This window comes from Sinohyriopsis cumingii, chromosome 5 (assembly GCF_028554795.1).
Source record: "Sinohyriopsis cumingii isolate HCF-2022 chromosome 5, ASM2855479v2, whole genome shotgun sequence".
Lineage (NCBI taxonomy): Eukaryota > Metazoa > Mollusca > Bivalvia > Unionida > Unionidae > Sinohyriopsis > Sinohyriopsis cumingii.
This window is the reverse complement of record NC_142965.1, coordinates 111,592,433-111,616,516: the sequence shown is the minus strand read 5'-3', so window position 1 is coordinate 111,616,516 and position 24,084 is coordinate 111,592,433. Positions and strand designations below refer to the sequence as shown.

General features: G+C 34.4%; 1 protein-coding gene across 1 annotated transcript in view; it reads right to left on the bottom strand.

The window, feature by feature from the left end:
- LOC149800001 (protein strawberry notch homolog 1-like) overlaps window positions 1–24,084 on the bottom strand; it is a 146,082-nt gene that overhangs the window by 81,108 nt on the left and 40,890 nt on the right. The window contains exons 15-23 of the mRNA XM_089959534.1: window positions 21,205–21,315; window positions 17,289–17,382; window positions 16,103–16,222; window positions 13,415–13,503; window positions 11,855–12,023; window positions 9,970–10,030; window positions 6,522–6,651; window positions 6,005–6,090; window positions 249–364 (exon numbers count right to left, since the gene is read on the bottom strand). Coding sequence (XP_089815660.1) covers window positions 249–364; window positions 6,005–6,090; window positions 6,522–6,651; window positions 9,970–10,030; window positions 11,855–12,023; window positions 13,415–13,503; window positions 16,103–16,222; window positions 17,289–17,382; window positions 21,205–21,315 — 976 coding nt within the window. The remainder of the gene's footprint in view (window positions 1–248; window positions 365–6,004; window positions 6,091–6,521; window positions 6,652–9,969; window positions 10,031–11,854; window positions 12,024–13,414; window positions 13,504–16,102; window positions 16,223–17,288; window positions 17,383–21,204; window positions 21,316–24,084) is intronic.

Genomic DNA, 24,084 nt, shown 5'->3' with positions numbered 1-24,084 from the left:
CAATACATGCCTATTGGAGAACAGTTCTAAAAAGGAGAAGGCAATAATGGACAATATTCACCAGTCCTCCAGATATTAGTACACTTAAAAAGAATAAAATGCATCGTAAAATAGTAACAAAAAAGGTCAATTACTGTATTAGTGAAAACAAATATCAAAAACAAGTCTACAGCAAAACCTTCCAGATTGTTTAGTTAGATGTAAATATTAAGTAAAAGAGATATGTAATACAGAGCAGTAATGCATACATGACAAATGCTGTGATACATCATCCGTAAGGCATTTCGACCATAAGGTGTGTCAAAGTTGAACTCAGTCAAATCTGCACCTGTGGCTGCTCTTCTATCTCCTTTGGTCAAAGCCCCTAAAGTGCAATAAAAAAAATTGCTTTTTAGTTATTTAATGGAATAATCCCACAAATATTTATCATAACACGAGGTTTAATCACAAAACAATATATAACAGAAAATTATTGGTGAAATTAGTTGGACATTTTTTTCATTCCTATATTTTCAAATGTGATAAATATATTTTAATATTTTCATATAAGATAAATGCTTGACAATCTGTGCCTGCAAAAGTTATACTGCTTGCAAGAAAAACAAGCAATTTGAGAGCTAGAACAAATAACTGCATTATCTTTCTGACATAGAAATTATTTTTTGCAGAACAATTTAAACTTGATGCTGCTTGTATCTCCATGAAGTTATTCCCTGTTACTACCTTGGCAACATTAATAAAAGCCGCTGTGATTCATTGCTGAATAGAATTTCCTTTGTGGTTTGATACAGTAATGTACAAAATGAAAAATGATATTTATTGCAAGAAATCCTATAGCATTCCTAAGTCACATATTTCTATGATCATCCAACAAAAAGTGATGGGAATCTACAAAAAGAGGGCTGGGGCTGGTGTTGTTGTTGTTGTGGGGTTTAACGCCATTTTTCAGCACACGATAGGCTATACATGGTGGCCAGTATTAATGGTGGAGGAAGAACCCGGGAAAACCCCCGAAAGAACCAACAACCCACGAGAAGCTACTGGCAAGCTTTCTCACATACCCACATTGGCTGAATCCGAGACTCAAACCAGCGCAGACAGAGGTGAGATGGCAGTGATCCGTAACGGAGAGCGCTTTTGACCACTCGGCCACACGGGGCCTATGGTGCTGGTGTAATAGAGAGCTAGTTTAAGCGATGATTCAGGAGAAAGTTTGGCATATGATAAGAAGAAAAGTTTCATTTCCAACATACATACTGGATATATTTCACACTGTAGTAAAGAAAATGACAAATGCAACTTGTGTCTTAACTAGTGATTATAAAGGCAAATATTTTGTACAACTTGATGAAATCTGGTACTTATGCTGCAAAAGAAAAAAAAAACTTTTGGGAGGAAAATAGGAAATCAGCTGGCTGTATGAGAAAATGTGTATTAGGGCAGATTGAATGAGGTCCTAGCTACATGGTGCCTTTTTAAAGAATAATTTCCAGGTTTTTTCCAGGATGAAATTCATATTTTCACGGTTCACATATGTTCATTACTGGATTGAATAAAATATTTTAGCTTAGAAAATGTACATGTTTCAAATAAAAAATATTTCAATTACAAGGTGCTCCCATAATATTTAAATTAGACAGGTGACCATGATTTAAACCAAAAAATCTACCTGACACTAGAAACAAGTGTGAATATTGAACATTTATATACATTTGCAATTTTAAGTCATTTCAATTTACAGAATAAATATGTTAACTTTGGTGAACTGCATTATACTGGTATGTGAAAACAATAACAGAATGGAAACAAAATTATTTTTGTTTTCCCTTCAAACTTTTAGTTCTTAAATCAGAATCATCTGCTGAAAATTGAGATAGCACTGTCACAAAAGAATACCTATTACTGACGTAGCATTTAATTACAGAAAAGATGTTATTAGTGTCAGAAAATTCAAACCGATATAGAATGATTTGGTACATATGCCACTTGAAATCTATATGCAAGATATACAGAGCAAACATTTCATATCACAGTTTTAAAAAAAAAAACAAATGCAAAGTAATAAAATCATTATCTTATTAGGAAAAAAACCATTTTAAAGCTTAACAAGTTTTAAAAGTTTAAACGTTGTAAAGTTTTAACCAGTTTTAAAAGTTTTATTTAAACTGAACCAATAAAACCAAAAACTATATGTTTCAAACAACCTAAAGTCCTTATGATGATTTGGTTAAAAATCCATCACTTAAAAAAAACCTTATAGTAACGAAAGGTTTATTATAATTTTGACAAAACGACTTTCAAAATTATAAGATACTGTATAAAAACAAGATTGCATATCCTGTAAAATCCACTAATGTCTACATGTAACATTGTATCATTTCTCAAAATCTACCTATTAATATATAATACAATGGACAACACTTGTCCCATGTCTCCAAAGACCTATTTAAGAATCATCACCAACATATCAAGCTACATATTACAAAGCATAATAATTTAGCACCAGCTCTGAGATTCAACATTTCTGTCTACATAAAATCTGACTTATTGCTCTTTATAAGTGGAATGGCAGCCCATTTTCTAACATTACAGGCAGACTTGGAAATGATTGCACATACTTAATATAAAGAAATATGCTTAATGGAATAATGCCCCTCACTGATCCGCAAAAATTAGGTTATCAGCTAGCACAGTATATCACTTTGGTCCACCAATAAGTTGGCAGACTTCTGCATATTTAGCAATGCTTGGCAGTAACATTCATCACAATGGTAAGTTGTGTCCTAGATTACTACTGACAATAATGTTTAACAATATGTTCCCTTTACCTTAATAAGCTTAACCACAATAATTTTTTTATAACTTTGGAAAACAAAAGAAAAATTGGTGATGATAAACTGTATAATTTATCTCTTAAACTCTCCAAGATCACATGCCACAGACATGTTCTCTTGTTGTGATGCTAGACTGGTCTTTATACCTTTATAAGTTCTACACAGGAAATGATACTGATATGGTATCTCTTGACTAACCAAGTTAAAAAATGTATCCAATCGACAGTATTTGGATTGACTCTATACATATGCTTATGGCAAGCACCCAAATGAAACGTTCGGAAGCATCCAAATATTTTGGTCATAACTCAATGAATTTAACTCACAATTAGTTCAGTTTCAACTCAGATACCAAATTGTTTCTATCATCAAGTGGTGGCAGACAATTCCCATATCTTAACTGACTTTCATCAATATTTGCAAAAAAAATCATTTTTCCCATCTTTATCCCTCATTTCCCAGCAGCAAGAGAACACTATAGCTAAAGGTTCAGACTGAGCTGGCGAGTGATGTCAGCATTCATGGAAGATTCCATTTAGGAAACAAGATGTGAGAATCTGAACTAGTGAAATAATGATTGGTTAATAGGTCTGACAAATCCTTAACATGACCATACATGCCAACACCCCAACACCCCCAAGAGGTACAAGCATAAGCATTGCTATCATAAGTGGAAAAAAAGCATAAGTTGGGCATAAAAAGAGTAATCTATATATTACATGCCAGAATTAAAGCATGCATGAATAATATATACATTTTTATGACTAACCTCTTTCTGCAGCTGGTAAAAATTCATGACACAAAGGGCAAAATCCATATGGATTAAAACCAGAATACAAACAAAAAATATACTGAAAAATGTTTAAGTTGAGCACACACTTCAACTAGTCTATATGTGTAACTGAATGATCATGACCTGCCTAGAATTCTGCAATGATCACGGTCAGGTAATCAATATGCAGTCTCTCAGAAAAAGCTTTTGGTGCAAACAAGCGTAATTGGTGGCATGTATGCATGACCAGTAACTGTTCTAGAATGACATACAAATGTGCGTGAAATCATGGTGTGACAACATTTGACAATAATTAGGTCAAACTTTTTCTTGTCAAAAAGCCTGAGGAAAAATACAATAACCAGTTATGGGACTAAGTCAGTCAGTGAGATGATGATCTGATGTTGACAATGCACCAGTCTCTGAAAACGTGCAACTTTCCTAGATACACCTTAAAAATTAAGGGCTTTCACGTTTATGACATTCTCTGCATCACTGATGGCTTACAATTTGTATTTCTCCACAACAGCCTGGCATCAGGAAGTAGCTGTCTGGGCAAGGATGAAACACTAGTGACTGATTCTTAAAGCCTTCTTCCAATCATATGGTTTTTGTTGTTGTTGTAGGGTTTAACACCATTTATCAGCACATGATAGGCTATACATGGCAGCCAGTATTAATGGTGGAGGAATAACCCGGGAAAGCCCAGGAAAAAAACAACCAACCCCCAAGAAGTTACTGGCAAGCATTCTCACAAACATACACTGGCTGAATCCGAGACTCGAACACATGCAGACAGAGGTGAGATGGCAGTGGTCCGTAACGGAGAGTGCTTTAGACCACTCGGCCACTTGGCCCCCCCCCATCATATGGCAAGTGCATCATAGATGGGAAAGTTGAAAAAGGAGAGGGATGGCAATCAATCATCTTTCACACCATGCAACATACATGTTGCCCTCCCTGCTTTTTATCCCAAGAATCTTAATATTTTTTACCTTCTTAGAACGCTTATTGTCCCTTTTGATCCTGAACAAATATTGTTTGCTGGATGCCATTTTTAAAAAGTTTTAGATATAAAATTAGTCTGTTTCCCTGACCAACTCAACCAAAAAATCTAATATGAAACATGGATCCAAATGAGATGCCAGTGTCTGGATTTTACTGCAACAATCACATTTAAATCATTTTTGCTTTTATTCTCTAAGTCCATATTTTAAGGATGATTTATGTATGGCTTATAGCCATGGCCATATTTTAAAGATGATTTCTGTGTGGCTTATGGCCATGGCCATATTTTAAGGATGATTTTTGTATGGCTTATGGCCATGGCCATATTTTAAGGATGATTTTTGTATGGCTTATGGCCATGGCCATATTTTAAGGATGATTTTTGTATGGCTTATGGCCATGGCCATATTTTAAAGATGATTTCTGTGTGGCTTATGGCCATGGCCATATTTTAAGGATGATTTTTGTATGGCTTATGGCCATGGCCATATTTTAAGGATGATTTTTGTATGGCTTATGGCCATGGCCATATTTTAAGGATGATTTTTGTATGGCTTATGGCCATGGCCATATTTTAAGGATGATTTTGTATGGCTTATGGCCATGGCCATATTTTAAGGATGATTTCTATATGGCTTATGGCCATGGCCATATTTTAAGGATAATTTCTGTATGGCCAGATCATAGTATTTGGCAGGTATGCAGTTGGTCCAGGGCCTTATTGTCACATTGTTTTATCCACCCATGTATAAAAATCATCAACGGTACGTAAATTGATGCACCCCAATGCTATGTTTTGCTGACTGACACAAAATAAAGGTTTGGTCTAACTACTTTATTCACCAGATTACAACTCTCCCAAACAGGAGAAACATGCACATATCAGTTTTTTTACGCTAAGTTTATCATAATACACAGGAATAAAACTGAGTGTGGAGCCTAGAGCTGGATGCAAGATTACAGTAATTATGCTACTAAAGGCCTACAGGACAAAGCGTTAGTACCATGCATTCAAATCTATACATAAATTGTGCAAAAATGCACTCTAGATTTAACACTGCCTCAATCATTAGAATAAAAGACTCTTACTCTTACTCTTCATTTGGTTGAGAATACTCATAAATGTGACAAAGCTGTCTAAACCATTAAGATGATCTGAAGTGAAGGCTGAAACAGGGCCCAAAATTTTGTCAAAAAAGAGTGAAAATAAAATCTTGAACTGATATTCTCAATGTGAAGCCTCAAAACAAATCTGATTGCATTCCATCAAATTCTTTAAAATCTATTAAGCATAAAAGTGTTTTTGATAGATATGACGTGACATTACATTACATATGGACATGAGTAACACCGTATGCTCTTTAGGGGATCCTCTTTCAAATTAGCTTACCCAGGGACTGTAGTCTCCTAGCAACAGAGGCTGCAAATCGTCTCTCCCCTCCTAGATTTGTAGTCAAGAGCTTGTATAATGGACCACTGCAATGAAAGACATGTAAAATTAGGGTTAAAAAAAGTCAGACTGGTCATTACATGGATGTAGTTACTTATTTCCTACAGAAAAATATGTATCACAAAATTTGAAACAAATAAACAAGGGTTCTGGGAATAATATCTCACCTGGAAATCAAAACATGATTCATAGAACTTTCAATCTTTAATAAAAAACTTGATTACAATACTTAATAATGTAACATGAGCAGAAAAAAATTGAAACAACTTGTAATCACTTATAAGCTGAGTAGAAAAGCAAAGAACAAAACAACGATCTGCTGCTGCATAATGTAATGGCAGATCAAGATCTACTGATTACTCCTAACAAACTGCATAGACCCAAACCAGCCAGTGCATTATGCAATTTCAGATCTGGGTCTGTGCAAGGCAAGGACTATGTGGTTCTGTATACCAACCTGGATTGGTTAGATCTGTGAGACCTTCCAAGTTGTTGTACTGCCTTATCTGCACTCCAAGGTAGTTCCACAGTCAGATGAACTCGACGCTTCTGGTTTGCCACACGTAAGTCAGAGTGCAGGGAAATACCTACAGTTGATCATAAGCAATACTCAGATTAAATATTGTACATTTAAGCATTACTAACTTCTTCTCTGCATATTCTATGTAAGTGCAGTTACTAAATAATATATGACAAATTTTAAGGCCCAAATGTATCACAAAAATAACTTTCTTGATTGGGTAACTAGTCAAAATTATATCATGTTTCATCTAGCTTGATTAGATTATATTTTAACATGTATAAGCACAAACTCTTGGCAACTCCTTTTAAGGTAATTTGCTTTTGCAAAACTTAATTCTTCCTGCACAGCTTGAAATGATGTGATCAGTTTATGATGAAATCAATATGACATCACTTTTTATCAAACTGTATTATAGTCCTATTAACTCTGAGATTGATTCGACACAAAATAAAATAGTTCCGACATCGAACTCTTATTAGATACCTATCTCCATTATTGTGTTGTTAAGTGCCAACATATGCATGCATGTGTGACTGTGTGTGCATGCATGCATGTATGCATACATACATACAATTATTTAATAATGATTCGCATTTCATTCACATTAAAAACAGAAGAGTTTCACTTAATTTTGTTCTCACCTGAAACTCATGAGGATTTTCATATCAAATTGTATTCACATGATTTTCACATAAGATTCATTTTAATTCTTATATAAATGAATATTCTTTCAAATAGAGCATGAAATAATTGTAAATTTATACTAAAGTGAAAATGTACATGATTTTCACATTAGTGCTTCACCAAAATCTGATTTGAATTTCATGAGACAATAATGGTAATTATTTTATTTACTTCCCAAAATATTTCATTTGAAAACTTAACTATATAATTTATATATAATAATTACTCTGAGTGCATGTAAAAACAGTTATATCAGATATATATATATATAGATATATACACAAAATTACCTTGCCGCCCTTATCTGTATTACAAGGTGCATTCATGAATACAAATTATTTAAAGATTGTTTTTTAAGTACATGAAATTGGTTACAAGAATCCACTTATCCCATATTTTTCACATTGTCCAGGAGTGCTCGATTCCCACAGAATTCTTAGGATTTGGGGGGTTACCCTCATCTCCCTACTGAAAATATATTCTATATGTTTGCCCATTTTTACTCTAATTTAATTGTAATCTTTGTCTCTATTTATACATTTTATTTTTTATGCACTGTTGAAGGGTGACTAATTACCTTTGGTAAGCTTCATTATTTTGATAATATATACAAAATCCTTTCTCTGGTACTTACTCTTTGGACTCCTTTGAATATAGTCTTTTTAACATAACCAAAAAGTCTTATTTTAAGCTACTGTATCAAAAGATTTGCCTCATACACTGATGTAACTGAAAAGATGTCCTCTTCTCTCAGGAGTTGTGTAAAACAATTTAAACATACAAAGCACATATATGGCTTTTCGCATGAGAGACACAAGGAGGATCATACATGACACATATGAAAACATTAACATGTGAAATTAGCATGAGGAATATATGTGATTCTCAAATTTGAAAATACATGCAAGATAGATGTATATGAAAATCATGTGAGATTTTGTTGTCGTTGTTGTTGTAGGGTTTAAAGCCATTTTTCAGCACACGACTGGCAGCCAGTATTAATGGTGGAGGAAGAACATGGGAAAACCGCGGAAAGAACCACCGACCCACGAGAAGCTACTGGCAAGCTTTCTCACATACCCACACTGGCTGAATCCGAGACTCGAACCCACACACACAGAGGCGAGATGGCAATGATCCACAACAGAGAGCGCATTAGGCCACTCGGGGCCCTGAGAATCATGTGAGAAAAGCCACATGTAACATATATGATCCAAAAAAAAGTCTTGCACAAGTATATACTGAACAATGTAGAATCATCCCAATTTCAACCATTGTTATACATGGCATAATGTTACTAACCATGAACAGAACAAAATGAAATCATGAAAGATAATAATTTAAAAGAATTCTTTATTTCTCACTGATCACATGAATGTACTGGTAATTTTGTTTCAAGGATGAAATTTGTTTGCTTATCTAAAGGGAAATACCTGTATAAAATTAGACACGGGCCAAGAAAGGTTGGCAACCCTTGTGATAGGAACTGAATGGAAAATAAAAAAATAGATTTCATTTTTTCCCATTTGCAACGCATGTTCTCTAAAGATGATACATCTCCCAAGTTCCCTTCTTTGATACTGAAAGTACCAATATGCTTCAGCACACTAAATTTTTTACACTACTTATTGTAGTGCCCTACAGCTAATCACTGTCAACTTTCCACTACTTATTGTAGTGCCCTACAGCTAGCTAATCACTGTCAACTTTATACTACTTATTGTAGCACCCTACAGCTAGCTAATCAGTCAACTTTATACTACTTATTGTAGCACCCTACAGCTAGCTAGTCACTGTCAACTTTCCATTACTTATTGTAGCACCCTACAGCTAGCTAATCACTGTCAACTTTATACTACATATTGTAGCACCCTACAGCTAGCTAATCACTGTCAACTTTCCAATACTTATTGTGGCACCCTACAGCTAATCACTGTCAAATTTATACTACTTATTGTAGCACCCTACAGCTAATCACTGTCAACTTTATACTACTTATTGTAGCACCCTACAGCTAATCACTGTCAACTTTATACTATTTTTTGTAGCACCCTACAGCTAGCTAATCACTGTCAACTTTCCACTACTTATTGTAGGACCCTACAGCTAGCTAGTCACTGTCAACTTTATACTATTTTTTGTAGCACCCTACAGCTAGCTAATCACTGTCAACTTTCCACTACATATTGTAGCACCCTACAGCTAGCTAATCACTGTCAACATTCCAATACTTATTGTAGCACCCTACAGCTAGCTAATCACTGTCTACTTTATACTACTTATTGTAGCACCCTACAGCTAATCACTAGAGCAGTAAATGCACATTTTCAGTATGAAAATTGGGAACCCCTGTTTCAGACTTAAGTCAAAATCTAAACATTTGATAAATAAATATATAAAAAAATATTTAAAAAACCATGAAAAGGTGTTTAATGGACTGAAAATATAAGCAGTCCTTTTACTTACGACCAAGACAAAGTCTCAAAATTCTTGGCTCCAAACTTTATAGTTTTTGTACTATTATGGATGTGGGATGGACAAATGGATATTTCATTGTACTGATGTACAAACATGCAGACTTAAAACAAACAGCAGCACAATAAATAGCAGAAACATACAAACTTTGTAAATAAAATTATGTTTTTACTGAAGTCCATGCAACCTATCGAACATGTTTTTCTATTGTAGTAATAAGTACCTGTACTGGCAGCATCAGAAATAATGGCCACTTCTTTCTGTCCCTCCATAAAATAATTCCTCTGCAAAAAATGGCTAAAGATTATAAGGTTAGATTTTCCAAGATAACTTACATGCATGTAATGACTCCTAAAATTTCAGTCAGGAAACTAAATACACATACAAGTCTTACACTGTACAAACATAATACATTAATATTTAGCAAATGTTTCAACTGAATACAGCATGTATGCTCAAGCTATGGCCCCTAAGACTGATGTGGCCCCCAGGATTGATGTGGCCTGCAGGCACAACCTTGGTTTTATCCAGTAACATTTACATCATACAGCTAGATTTAAAAATGTGCAACATCAGCACAAGCCCTGGAGAAGTTGCACATGCATGGAATACAAAGAGATTTGGAAGAAACGTGACTTCAAAACTTCAGCACAGCAGTTTACCAATGTTAAAAAAAAAATCAGAGTTAGGACGCTATTTGTAATCCTTTAGTAATGGCAGTTTTATGCAACTAAAATTTCTGTAACATTGTGTGGACAAATTTTGTGGTCATTTAAAGTTTTTTTAAAATATTAGTAGAAAGGTTATGATTAAATGAGGTGTCATTATCTTCCAGCAAAATGTACAGCTTTTTATGCCAGTATGTTTAGCAAATTTGGTTTATTTTCTAACCATCTCTTGAGAAGAAATAATTTAAGTTTTGTTTTATAATTTTAATAATGTGGCCAAATTTGATGGCAGATCAGCATTATTTGTACAAACATGCCTTCTTGCCAGGATGCATTTGGTGAAATTCAGCCAAATTCTGTTCAGATTTCTGAGATGTTAAAAGGTTTTCCTATATTTAATAACACTGGCCATAGCTAATACTGTATAGGTGTCATTTGTTCAAATCTTAAAAAACAAAGGCTACCATGTCATAATGATTTTTGCCAAATGTGGTCACATTTTTTAAAGTGAACTTTGTTAAGAAGCCATTTAAAGGTTTTTACATTTTAGTAACAGCAGCCTAATAGTGTGGCAAATCAGCATCAGTATAAAATTTAATGGTTTCTCCAAAACTGCTTTGTGAAAATATAGATAAATTCTGAAAAGCTGTTTTTGAGATGTGTATTTCTATAAATTTAGTAGTGATAGCCATAAAGATGGCAAACTGGCATCATTCATGCAAACATCGGAGACCTTCATGCTAGGATATGTCCTGTCAAATTCTGTTCAACATTTTTTTTAAAAGATTCATTTATAGGTTTCTTCTACTTTCAGAAATGGTTGGTATATTTGTTGCCAAACTGGCAATACTTAGGGAAAAAAATGAACATTTGTTTTATTCTAGGTTGATTTGTGAAGTTTGATTTTAAAAAGGTAAAGTTTTGTAGTTGGCAATGCCCAATTCTTTTATGAATGAAAACCAGTCTGGCAAATGTGCAAACTGACTGAGAACAATATTCATTTTAAAGGCAGTTTGTCTTCTAATTAAAATGAAGCTTCTAAATGGGACATTAGTGTGACCAGATGTCCATCCTGACAACAGATATGTAAAGGTATTGTCATAAGATGTAGACTTTGATCAATAATATGATGTACACACCAAAATGCAGAATGTATCCAGAGTTATTCCTTTCACAAGAATCGGCTGTAGTGGTGATTTAGAATTAACAGAGAAAGGGCAATAACTCTGTCAGACTTGGACCTGCCAAGACTAAACCTTAATATATGTAACATGCAATTCACCTACCAAAGAGCATCCCAGTATGTTTAAGGGCTGTACAGATTTGGTGGTTGCAAGAATTGTGACTGAACAGAGAGACAGACAGAGAAACAAAACAGGTGCTTGCTTAAAGTTCACACATCCTGCTCTAGAGCCCTAATAACTTATTCTTATTACTGACCTCTTGTACATTCAAGCTTTCAATAGCGCCATAAGCATCGGAATCTGGTGTGCGATGCTCATAGTGGGGCGTGTCATTAGGAGAATTGCGCACAATTCTTCCCCTGCGGCCTGTCATCTCAGAAACATTCTGAGGTCCACCCAACTTGTCAATGATTTCATCCAGAGGGCTGTCAAGAAGTTATAAAAACTGTCTTAATATCTGAATTTTAACAGGCTACATACAGCTGCAGAGAACTGTTATTCAAGGAATTTGCAAAGACATCCAAATATTTACAAGAAACATTTTTCATCATGTAAACTGAAATTTATCTTTTTTGCTTCTTTACTCAATATATAGGTATACAACTCACATAAGTAATCAGCAGGCAGCTAAGGAATGATACTCCATCTATTAAAGACTTCACGTCAAATCATCAACCCATTCATAGTATTTATCTCATTATCTCTTAAGTGAATTCACAAATAACGAAAATTCTTAATTGAAGAAGAAAAAATTTCATTCCATTTGTGTTCTGTATTTTTAAATGGCTGTTCTAGTAAAATATGCTTGGGAACTAGAGAAGGCATTTTTAATTTGGAGAAGTCAACTGTAGACACAATTCAGATTTTGTATAATCTTAATATGATTATTTTGAGAAATCTGGGTAACCAGGCTGTATTTCTTTAATAAAAAAAACCTGCCTTCCCTGGTTAATATATATGTTTAAGAGGAAAATTTCCAAGATATTAGATGAGTTTGGGAAAAAATTCAAGTTTCTCCATAAATTCAAGGACTTCACAAGGCTAAAGTAAACCTTTTAAAATTCCCAAAATATATTTCTTTTTTAAAGTTTGTATGAACAATGTTAAATCTAAAAACTACAAAATGTTAAAACATGTCAAACCATTTACACAACAGAATGATAATTTTTACTCTGTTTCTTGATATACACAAGCATAAAACATGTCCTGTTTTACTTTGGAACACTATATCAACTATATATTAAATTTCTTGTTTTTAAACAATTAAATCAACATGCCAATGAAGACTATTACAAAACAGAATCACATTTTCCCAGTGTTCTGGTTTGCCAAAGGGTCAATGAATGCCTTTACAGGTCACTGACATCTTATCTCTGTCCACATGGGTTTGAGATTAAAGCTCAGACAAAGTGAGTATGTGAGAAAGCTTGCCAGTAGCTTCCCTAGTTCAGTTGTTCTGGGATTTACTAAAGTTTTCACCCCTATCTGCATGGGTTCAAGTCTCAGATTTGGCCAATGTGGGTATGTGAGAAAGCTTGCAAGTAGCTTCTCATGGGTTGGTGGTTCTTTCCGGGGTTTTCCCAGGTTCTTTCTCCACCATTATTACTGGCCAACATGTATAGCCTATCATGTGCTGAAACATGGCGTTAAACCCAACAACAACAACAAGTTTTTTTATCTCCACCAAATGTACTGGCCACCATACACACCCTATCATGTGCTGAAATGTTTTGTCAAACCCATAAAAAACAACCATTACATATTTCCTTTAAATTAGATGAAAAATATATGATCTAAAAACAGCTTTCCTATTTACCTGTCAGGTAATGAAATCTTGCGGCTGAAATCTAACAACATCTTCTTGGCTGTCACACTCCATGGGTCTTCACATGGATCACCATCTTTCTGGAGAAATAATGATCTAACTATTACCTCTTGACATGGTTTACATATAAAACTTCAAAAAATAAATAGTTTAATAATTTATTGCTGAAGTCACAAACTTTTTACTGTTACAATATCATATGGTACTAATCCTCGATTCTGTCTAATAAGTTAATAACAACACCACTATTCAAGACAACCATCATATGCAGAGTTTGAACAAGATCTGATTTGTTTTCCTGAATGACTTTTCATCGACTTCTCCAGGACAAAATCTGGTTTTCTAAGACTAAATTCTGTGATGTTTATGCTGAAAAGGCCTGAAAGTTATATCTGTACACATAAGTAACGATGAAATTTAACACGATGGGAAAGAAAATTACATAATCAGCTTTTTTGCAAAGATGGCAGCCTCCTACCCATATAGCCATTTGATCCACTCACTTTAACAATGCGGACTGACCAGCAAGTAATGATACCTTTCAATTTGTGACCATTTTCCATTACTTTTCCAGTAAACAACATCATTTTCCAGGATTTCTCATAATCATGGGAACTTACACTGGGGAAAATATCCAAGGCCTGACCAGGGGTCAAATCCAGCACCTCCGTAACTCTAAGGCTATCCAAGCCAATACACCCAACCTGTTTCTGTAACATATTCCTGTTGTTTTTCAAAGACATGTCCTCATGATTTCATTATTTGTGATCATACAGTCCACCCACTAAGACTGAAAGTCCAACTCCTGATGAGCATAATGTGTTTTTATGTGCATAATCCCACTGCTGTCACAAGGGAAAATATTCATGGCCATCCAAGAGCTTAAACTCAGGACATCCTTAACTCTAAATGAGCACTCTATCATTTAAGCAATCAATGCAATGACAGACCTCCCAACCCTAACAAGACTTCAGTTAGGCAGTACATTTTTTTTTCTCCTTAAGTTGGACCAGCTTTCACTAATGTGTAACAAAATATGTACTGCTATTGTCAAGCTACAAAACATGCTTTTAAGTCTAGAAGCATGATTCAAGATTGAGGGCAATGCAGCAGTGGTAAACATTGTGTTCAACTCAGTCTGTAAAGTTTACAAGCACCTTAATTACCTCCAGTACAGTTTGACAAACTACAATCCAAACTCTACGGAGCTCAATGGCTTCTTGAGATCTCTCAACTTGACATAATCCTTGAAAAAAATATCACAAAAGGTCAGTGGCGATGGCAATCATCTCTTCTGCCAAGCAACATACTCCGCTAAACATAAATTGTTGCCCTTTCTGATGTTTTCCCAAGAATCTGAATATCCCTTTTATTCCTCTATTAAAATCTTTTAAGAGATTTACTGTCCCCTTTCATCCTGATGTCTCGCTTGTTAGACACTATTTTAAACAGAAAAATAAGCAAAAGCTTGATCATACAGATGTTTTGCATCACAAAAGACATGCAGTGTAAAGCACCAAAGATACACCAGTAAATTTAATCAGGTTCATTGCCAAATTCCACTGAATTTAATATGAAACCCAGATCCAAAACAAATATGGACAAGGCAGTATCCAGATGTCAGCGCAAACAATCATATTTCTGTAAAAGTGCTTTTATTCATTAAGTCCATATTTTAAGGGTCTTATCCATAAAACATGGCAAAATCATAAGGGTTGGCAGGTCTGCAATACACTCTCTCCATTGTGTGACATATGAATTTGTATAGTGTTTGTTTTTCTCTGACAATTATCCTTTCATCTGAATAGTGTGAACTGATTTTCAATGCTTTATTAAACTCTACAAACAATAATAATCACATCTTAGGTTTCATAAGGTAGCCTATTGATCAGTACTTATGACAACACAGAGATGTAACTGCTTAAAACCGATAAGGTCATACTAAGTAAGAGAAAGATCCATGACGTGTTTAAGCATTGGGGAAAATTGAGGCCTCTATTGATAATAACATTTACTGTTAAATCACTTAAGCAGTGAGTTCTATATTTTCATATAATGTAGTCTGACCACTCCAATGGCATTGTGGTTAGAGCGTTTGCCTTGGATGTGGGAGGTCACGGGCTTGAACCCTGGCTGAGTCATACCATAAAAAATTGTACTAACAGCTGCCTTGCTAGGCACTCAGCATTAAAAGGTTAGTGTTAGGACTGATCAGCCTGGTGTCATGATAATGTGATTGGGTGGGACATCATGCTACATGTATGTGCCATGATGCCCCAGTACTAGACATCACTATACTCTGCCACACTGCAGACATAGTAGCGATATGATTGAAAAATTAGTAGTGCTATGTTAAAAATCAAAATCACACATACACAATATATTCAATATAGAGACAAAGGCATGTTCACTCTTCAAACAGACACAAGATCAGAGTCTAAAGGTCTTGCATCTCCTCTTCTGTGTCATTACATACCCTTACTGTATCTTACTTGTAAAAACTTTTAAAATGCAACTTTAAAATAAGCTCTTAACATATCTGATATTAATATTTAGTCTGCCACTGAGAAAGTGATAACTTTATCTCAGCTTTCTATTTAAAAGGAGGTTCAGCAACTAAAGAATGAGTCACCATAAGGGATTTTTTTTACACTGATAAAGCACAGCAAAATAACTCACTTGTTTTTGAATAACCGTTGGGAAGAACTGTTCTATAAAGCGAACAATTATCTCTCTACAAAGGGAGACAAATCCAGTGACACTTCCTTTGGACTTCATAAGCTCACTCTCCAAAGATGCCTGTGAATATATCATAGTATAAAATAAGCCAATGATAAAAACAATAACTGGATTTATTGGTGATTAGTGCACTGAAATCTCCCCGTTTATTACAGTATACTCAGCTGGGCCCTAAACAGACTAACAGAAAAGAGGGCATAGACAACAATAATAGATCAAAGTACTACAAACGGAGGTGTAAAATGTTGGCCTTGAACTTGTACAACAGTTTAAAACCACACAGGATGAGTACTGTTATAGATATCTGAAAGTAAAGCTGTCGTCAGGTACCTGGTACTCACCTGTTGAAAATAAACTGGGTAATAAAATGGGCAACAAAACGTTTCCAAGTTCAAATCAAAGACAACTTGTAACATCAGGAGCAAGCACAACACAGAATAATGAGCAGAGCTCAAGGCTTGTGTCATGTGACTTTTGGCTGCCGCACATTAATCCATTGTAGAATTCCTTCTGATCTTATCTTTTTGATGTGTGCAACCATTCGGCCATATACATCAAATAGTTCCCTTATTTTCTATTTATAGAACCAATGCATGAAACATATACGAGAAACATGGCTAGTTTACTGAATGTGAAACAACTTGTCACAGATTTATTATATTTTTATATACACTTACGTAGTCGACAATTCTATATTGAAAGAAAATGGATCAAATGTTAAGTGAAACCGATATGACTCATGGATGTTATACAACTGAAAAATATTACAGGAAAGGGACTTTCTTAAACTTATAATCATGCTGTATGAGGAAAAAGACAAATCAATAGCACTTTAAAAATTTTGTGAGAAGACTTTGACAGTGATGTAATATAGTATTCCCCATTCAGCAAAAGTTACACATGAAGACTACTCAAAGCGAGTGTTATGCATAAATAATTTATCAGTTTGTTTAGTGTATATACTCTCATAATAATCCAAGTGGATTTACACAATTCATGACAAGGAGGTATAGTCTGAGCCATACTGAAACTGGTGGAGGGTTAAGTGTTGTTGAACCAGACTGAAACTGGTGGAAGGCATTGTTGCCCCAGACAGAAATTGGTGGGAGGTCAAACAAAAGCTTACCTCCCCAGTAGTCTGAAGTCCAATGACCACGCAGTGTCCAGATGCCAGGGCCTCTTTGGCCTCTTTGATAATGAATGGAACCTTCATCCCCATACTACAAATGAACCAATAATAACAATTTCATCACAAAAAGTTTTTTAAATAAGTCCTAAAAAAGTATATAAAAACTATGTTTAAAATCATATCAATATTTTAAAACAAAGACAGCATCCAAATAAAAACTTTGTTCATACAGTTTATCTTGTCAGTGTCTACCTGTCCTGTAATAACTGATGAATGCCCAAGCTCAACCTACCTACTGCCAGATGCCAGTCAAGTGTTATTTATTTGGCATTTCAATCGATTAATGTCCACTGTTAACAAGGTGTGTTTGATTTATCACATAATCATGTCTGCAGTGCAAAACTTGACAGGCTATAAAGTGACTTGGTTAAGCAGAGATGCTCTCAGGATTTTATCATAAAAAACGGACGTAGTTCAATATTTACTTAACATATCCATATCCATCTCTCTCTTTTCCAGCTCCATTCTGTAAGACTCCTATTGAAAACTGTTCTTTATGTTTCACAGCTCAGAGGTATTGTATTTTTGGATACTTCTATTCCAAAGTAAGATTTTTCATTAAAAGAACGTTTCTTGAATTGGCACTGACTATGCCAGATTTACTGTTCCATAATGCAGTATTAGGATATTAAGTCCATTAATGCCATAGTCTACTTATTCAAACAGCAGTATCATTACTTCTAACTTTTCTTTCTAGATTCTTAATTATTAGATTTATCGCAACCTTTAGGCTAGGCCTCTACGGTTTTGTAGCACATGATTCAGCAGGGCTAAATTGTGAAACGTAAACTGCACTCTACTTTTTAATTGTCTGTATATTAATTTGGCTTGTTTGCCTTTCCTACATTTAGTTTTGAAATACCACTGAAATGAGTGGTTGACTGACTTGCTGTTTTTACCAATCAAGCATATACATCAGATTTGAATTTAACTCCATTTTCAGGTTCAATATGACATATTTCCTAACTTTAAAAGTAAGCTGACTTGATCACTATGGTCAGTCAATATTTGCCAAACAAACTCATCTCCTAAGATGAACCATGCTTGAAATCAGCCGTTTTGGTTCTTCAACATAGCCCATATTATAAATAAGCATTAATAAAACTTACTATATGCAAGGTTCAAACTATCATGACAGAATGCTTTTCACAGGGCTCAATGTGTCAATCAAATTTAGTTAATCAACAATTTATGTGCAGCTGAAGAAACCAGATGTGTAAATGATTACTAAAAAATACACGTCACAATTGAAAAGCAACATTTCTACCAGCTTGACTCAGGTCACATCAAGCATTTTAAGGGTGAACAGCTGAATAAAAATTGTATACTTTGCAGAGTTATGCATGATTTTCAACTAATTTGCTGAATTCTTCACACATCACTGCTTTTCAAGTTCATAATTCATACAAACTTTGCACAAAACATGCAATCATGAGCCCTGGGAGCATATCTGGTTACGTAATGGTCTATCACACTGGCCAGATCTCATAACATGTACAAATTCAGTTACAACTTCAAAGTCTTTCACTCAATTGTCATTAAATTTTCACTATCAACCAAAAATCACTTTGTGGTTATATCTGCAAAAGAAATTCTTTGATTTTAAAGAAATTTTGATGCTAATTAGTAGGCATGGTTATCTCTGATTTTGATGATTCATCAATCAGAATCAATTTTTTATTTTAATTTCTTAATATGATATATATACAAATCTTTCAACAATTTTGATGGGTTTCTATTCCTTTAGAAATTATTCACTATTGTAAGGTAAGAGGAACAAGTTGCTATGCTCTTTAATAAATAAAATATGGGAGTCTTTTTGTTTGAACATCATATTGAGGAAGGTTACATTATAGCTTCTCACAAATAGGCATAAACCTTCCTAACAAATCACTGCAAGTGCAAGTAAAATTTGTTTGCAAACATGACCTTTTGTGCTGTTTAAATGAGGATATACAATTTTCACTTTCACACAGTTATTTATCAATTGTTACACTGTGTTGTTCATTATGTATTTCTGAGTACTCAAGAAAAATAAGACAACATGAGTGATAAGGCCCTGCCAAAAACATGTTTCAAGTCGACTGATCGTCCTTCTTCTTCATTGCTGACCCAAGGCCTTTCTTTCTTACAGGGTTAAAAATTATTTTATTTTTAAAATTTACAAAATTGGTTTCTGCATCTAACTGAGCCGGTTTAGCCCAGTACTGGAAGTGCTTAGTACATCATATATATTAATCATTGTAATATATATAGCGTTTTAAAAAAACATATTTACCAACTCTTAATTTTAAAACCAGTGCAATAGGAAACACACTTATTTTTTTTAGAAACCATGCTTTTTACTTCAACTTCATGAAAGTAACAAAATCACTCTTGTAAGATTCTAAATAAAACAATGTAAAGTTCAAGATAATAATAAAATACAACCTTATGCTTGTGTAGGTGAAAATCAAAAAATAAAATTCAGTTGGAGCAATTTAAATTGTGTACACATGTACTGACATATGTACAGAATTAACATAAATCAGATTTTTCCCTTTGATAACAGGACCTGGAACAAACAGCAAAACCCAAAGTAGCCCCGATATCTTATCTGCTGCAAAGTGCACACCATTATCATAAATGCACAAATTTACCAAGGAATCTTTATGCCTCTTGTAACCACATTGTTAATGCAAGGATAACCCACACTGCAAAAATGATGCCAAATATTTCATATTTACAATATCTGAAACATGTAACAGTTGAAAATAATTTATTAATGATCATATATGTTGAGCTTAGATTGTGAACATTATGGCAAAACAGTGCCAAGTTCAATGCTACATGTACCTTACATAAGGATCATTGACTTGGCTTATTCATTTCATAGTAGGCACCTTTCAACTTCTGTATTTGATTCAGTGAGTGCTTGCAATGGGAATCAAACGGATGACCAGTTTTGATTTCAGAAGCAACAAAGCAACAACACTTCCAGAGAGTCATCTGACATTGATACCCTCTGCTCTGTTCTGTTCTTACAGTAGAGAAGATTCTTTCAGTCAGCACTGGTGTGGGAAATGGTCAATAAATTTCTCACATTGCAAGTGAAAGTTCATTAAGGAATAATGCTCTGATATTCCCCACATTACAACTGAAAGTTTGTTAAGGAACAATGCACCGATTTTATATAGGAAGATATGTTAATTGTTAATCTCACCACCACTCCCAACTAAAATATTGGTTTCACACATTATGCAGATGGCATAAATATTGCCCTTTCTGCTAGCATAAACTGCTTAACCTCTCTGTTCGTGTCATTGGCTTAAGTTGATTCTTCTTCCACCACTCTCTTCCTTTTAGATGTCACTTCAAAATCATTTTCCAAACCCTACATGGGCTCGTATCATTAATCATAGTTTACCTATCAGTCATAAATGTACTATACAAAATACCTTTTTTTTTATAGTACATGTATGACTGATAGGAAAATTTTAAGCAGCGATATGAGTCCCGGCGGCTCAGCCATGTGCTGTTTACACTACAGATTGAGGACAAAGAAACTATACACATGCACTGTTGCAGAATGTTGTGCATACAACCCTTCTACTTAATACAGAGCTAATTAAGCTGGGTTGATTTCGCTTTATTTTTATACTTTTTCTCGCTTTACTGCCATAGTTGCTAAATACAAACTTCTGTATTTTTGTCTCACACAAAATCAGATTTGGTACCTGAAAGTCATTTTTCCATGTTATTTTTTCTGCAGAAAATACAGAAAAATATGGAGGGTGCACAAGTTTGCATGTGTATCAATAATAGGTATAACCTAAAACAATTTAATTATTTAAATGTTTCACTTGTAACCCACCAGAGCTGTTTGAAGAACCTTTGATGTGATGACCAAAACTGAGACCATGTGCTTCTGTTGGATGTATCTGTCCTGACAACAGCACTCTCTAGTGCTTTGCGAAGCTCATTCCTAAAGAAGAAGAAAAAACAGAACATATACTGAGTGAACGATGGAATTAATCAATGAATTAATGAATTCATTAAAAATATATACTGGGCTAATACAAGCTGGCAAAGTGAAGCAAAAGTTCACTTTAAACTGCCCAACTTCACCCTTATTTACTGTGTGGGATTAGGATAAATCCAAGGAGCAAATTCTGCAAGTACTTGCCGTGCAATTACATTTTAGATAATGTCTTTATGTCCTAAGATATCTGCTTTTCAATATGCCTAATTAACTGACCCTGATAGGAATCAGTAAAAATGCTTCCAAAGACAATAATAGCTTGTGATATGTGAATAACCAAAGATGGAATATCAACATTTAAAAACGAAACTTATCATGATTGACTGAAGCATTCCATCCGGGCATCAACACAGGAGTTTCAAGCTTGGTCCATTAAAGAAAAATTATGTCAAACTCCTGTGATTTTAACTTGCATTTTTAGTTATGAATGGGATTAACAGATTTATAAACAACATTAATGTAATGAATTTAATTGTCAAGATGTCACTAACGATTCGGTTAGGTATTTTGTCTTCAGATCATTCAAATAATGTGATAAAACAAAAGGCTTCTGAAAACTGGGAGAGTGAAAAATACAAAGAAATTCAGCAATGTGTTAAACCAGAATCAGTATATTGATGATGACGGGATTTCAGCACTGCCTATTTTGTGAAGGTGCTGATAAAAGCAACAACTATGCACATATATATGCGACACTTGATAAGATGTCTAATCATGGTTGTTTTTTTTTTCAATGTTACTATTTTCATAACAATTCATGTTCTAACATTTCTTTTGATTATATTTACATTAAAGATGAAGATGTTGTTGTTGTTGTTGTTGTTGTGGGGTTTAACGCCATTTTTCAGCACACGATAGGCTATACATGGCGGCCAGTATTAATGGTGGAGGAAGAACCCGGGAAAACCCCGGAAAGAACCACCGACCCACGAGAACCTACTGGCAAGCTTTCTCACATACCCACATTGGCTGAATCTTAGACTCGAACCGCCGCAGACAGAGGTGAGATGGCAGTGATCCGTAACGAAGAGCGCTTTAGACCACTCGGCCACTCGGAAAGATGAAGATAAATATGAAGCTAATATCACCGTCATCATCATAATCACCAAAAGTGTGATTAATCGATTAATAAAAAATGTTATTGTTCTAGTATATTTCCTTGATTTATCCAATATGGGCACCATAGACACCTACTTTTATCTGCATCTTTCTTCGATTTCTTGTATAACCAATTATGCAGATTTATTACAACTTTGTTCAACATTAGTTAAATAATTAAGTATGATACAGTGACATTACACAATTCACTAATTTAACCAGTGAGGCATACATATGCATGTAGGTACATATGACATTACACAATTTATTTATCCAGTGACAGACAGAAAGACACATATTCTGACCTAGCTTGACCTCTGGTATAAATAGTCACATTTTCTAGTACATCTGTGTCATAAATGACATGTCACAATTTCTAGTATACCTTTGTCATAAAGAGATGTCACATTTTCTAGTATACCTTTGTCATAAATGATATGTCACATTTTCTAGTACACATGTGTGTCATAAATAGATGTCACATTTTCTATTACACCTGTGTCATAAATGAGATGTCACATTTTCTATTACACCTGTGTCATAAATGAGATGTAAACTACTGGTAAGTATATCTATGAATGAATGAATGAGTGACTGAAATAATATATTAATGAGATACATGCAAGTGGGATTCCTTGGTATATTCCCCTTTCATTTTTGGGGTAAGACTGTGCTTACTAAATAACAAACAATAACAAACTATAAACTGAGAATTAGCAATAAATGCAGACTCCTTATCAAATTGGAAAACAAATAAAAATGTGTCCACTTGACACAGATGTCCCCAATGATATGAGGCAATTAAACAGGAATGTTCCAAGTCAAACTGGAGCCACAAATCCACAAAAAAAATTCTCAGAAAATGGTGATAGTTCATGTGACCTACATCTTCTTAATGTAAATATCTGGATTCACCAATTGCTTAATTAATTAAAATCACTGATAGTTGACTTATGTGAAAGGGTTCTGATGAACCAGGAATGAAAAGAATCTAAATGTGACTACTTTTGGCAACATGTGAACTGAAACATGCTTTTGCTGGCATATTTTGTAAATACTAAATTAACCGGACCCTAACGAAAAGGGATGGAACATATCTCTCCTCAATGATCAACCTTCTTTCTCAGTTAGCTTTAATTTTTACCAAACAAAAAAGATAAATATATCGAACAAAACCTGTCATAATGGCACAAAAGTTGACACCAAAATCAGGAAATATGTTATTGTTTTGTTTCGTGATAGTATTTTTGTCTCCAACTAATATGATGGATGTTTTTTTTGTGCATAAAATTAAAACCAAGAGTCATTTTTCCAAGAGATTAAAGGGCCAGGGCATATTTTTTTTAAATTCCATTCCCACACCCACACCCGGTTAAATGTCAGTCTCTTATGATAAGAAGGGTTTTTCTTCTCAAGCTGAACATCACATTTTTGTTTTAAAAACCATAGCCAATACATTTTTGTTGTTTGTTTTCAATACACTTCAATATTTTTTCATGAGGACAAGTGAAATTGATTTACTGTGGAAATTTCCAGTGATGCTTTAGTTGGCTAACTGAAAGGTCATATGCAAATGACTTCAGCTGCAACGGATTCTGATCCCTGCAGCATAGA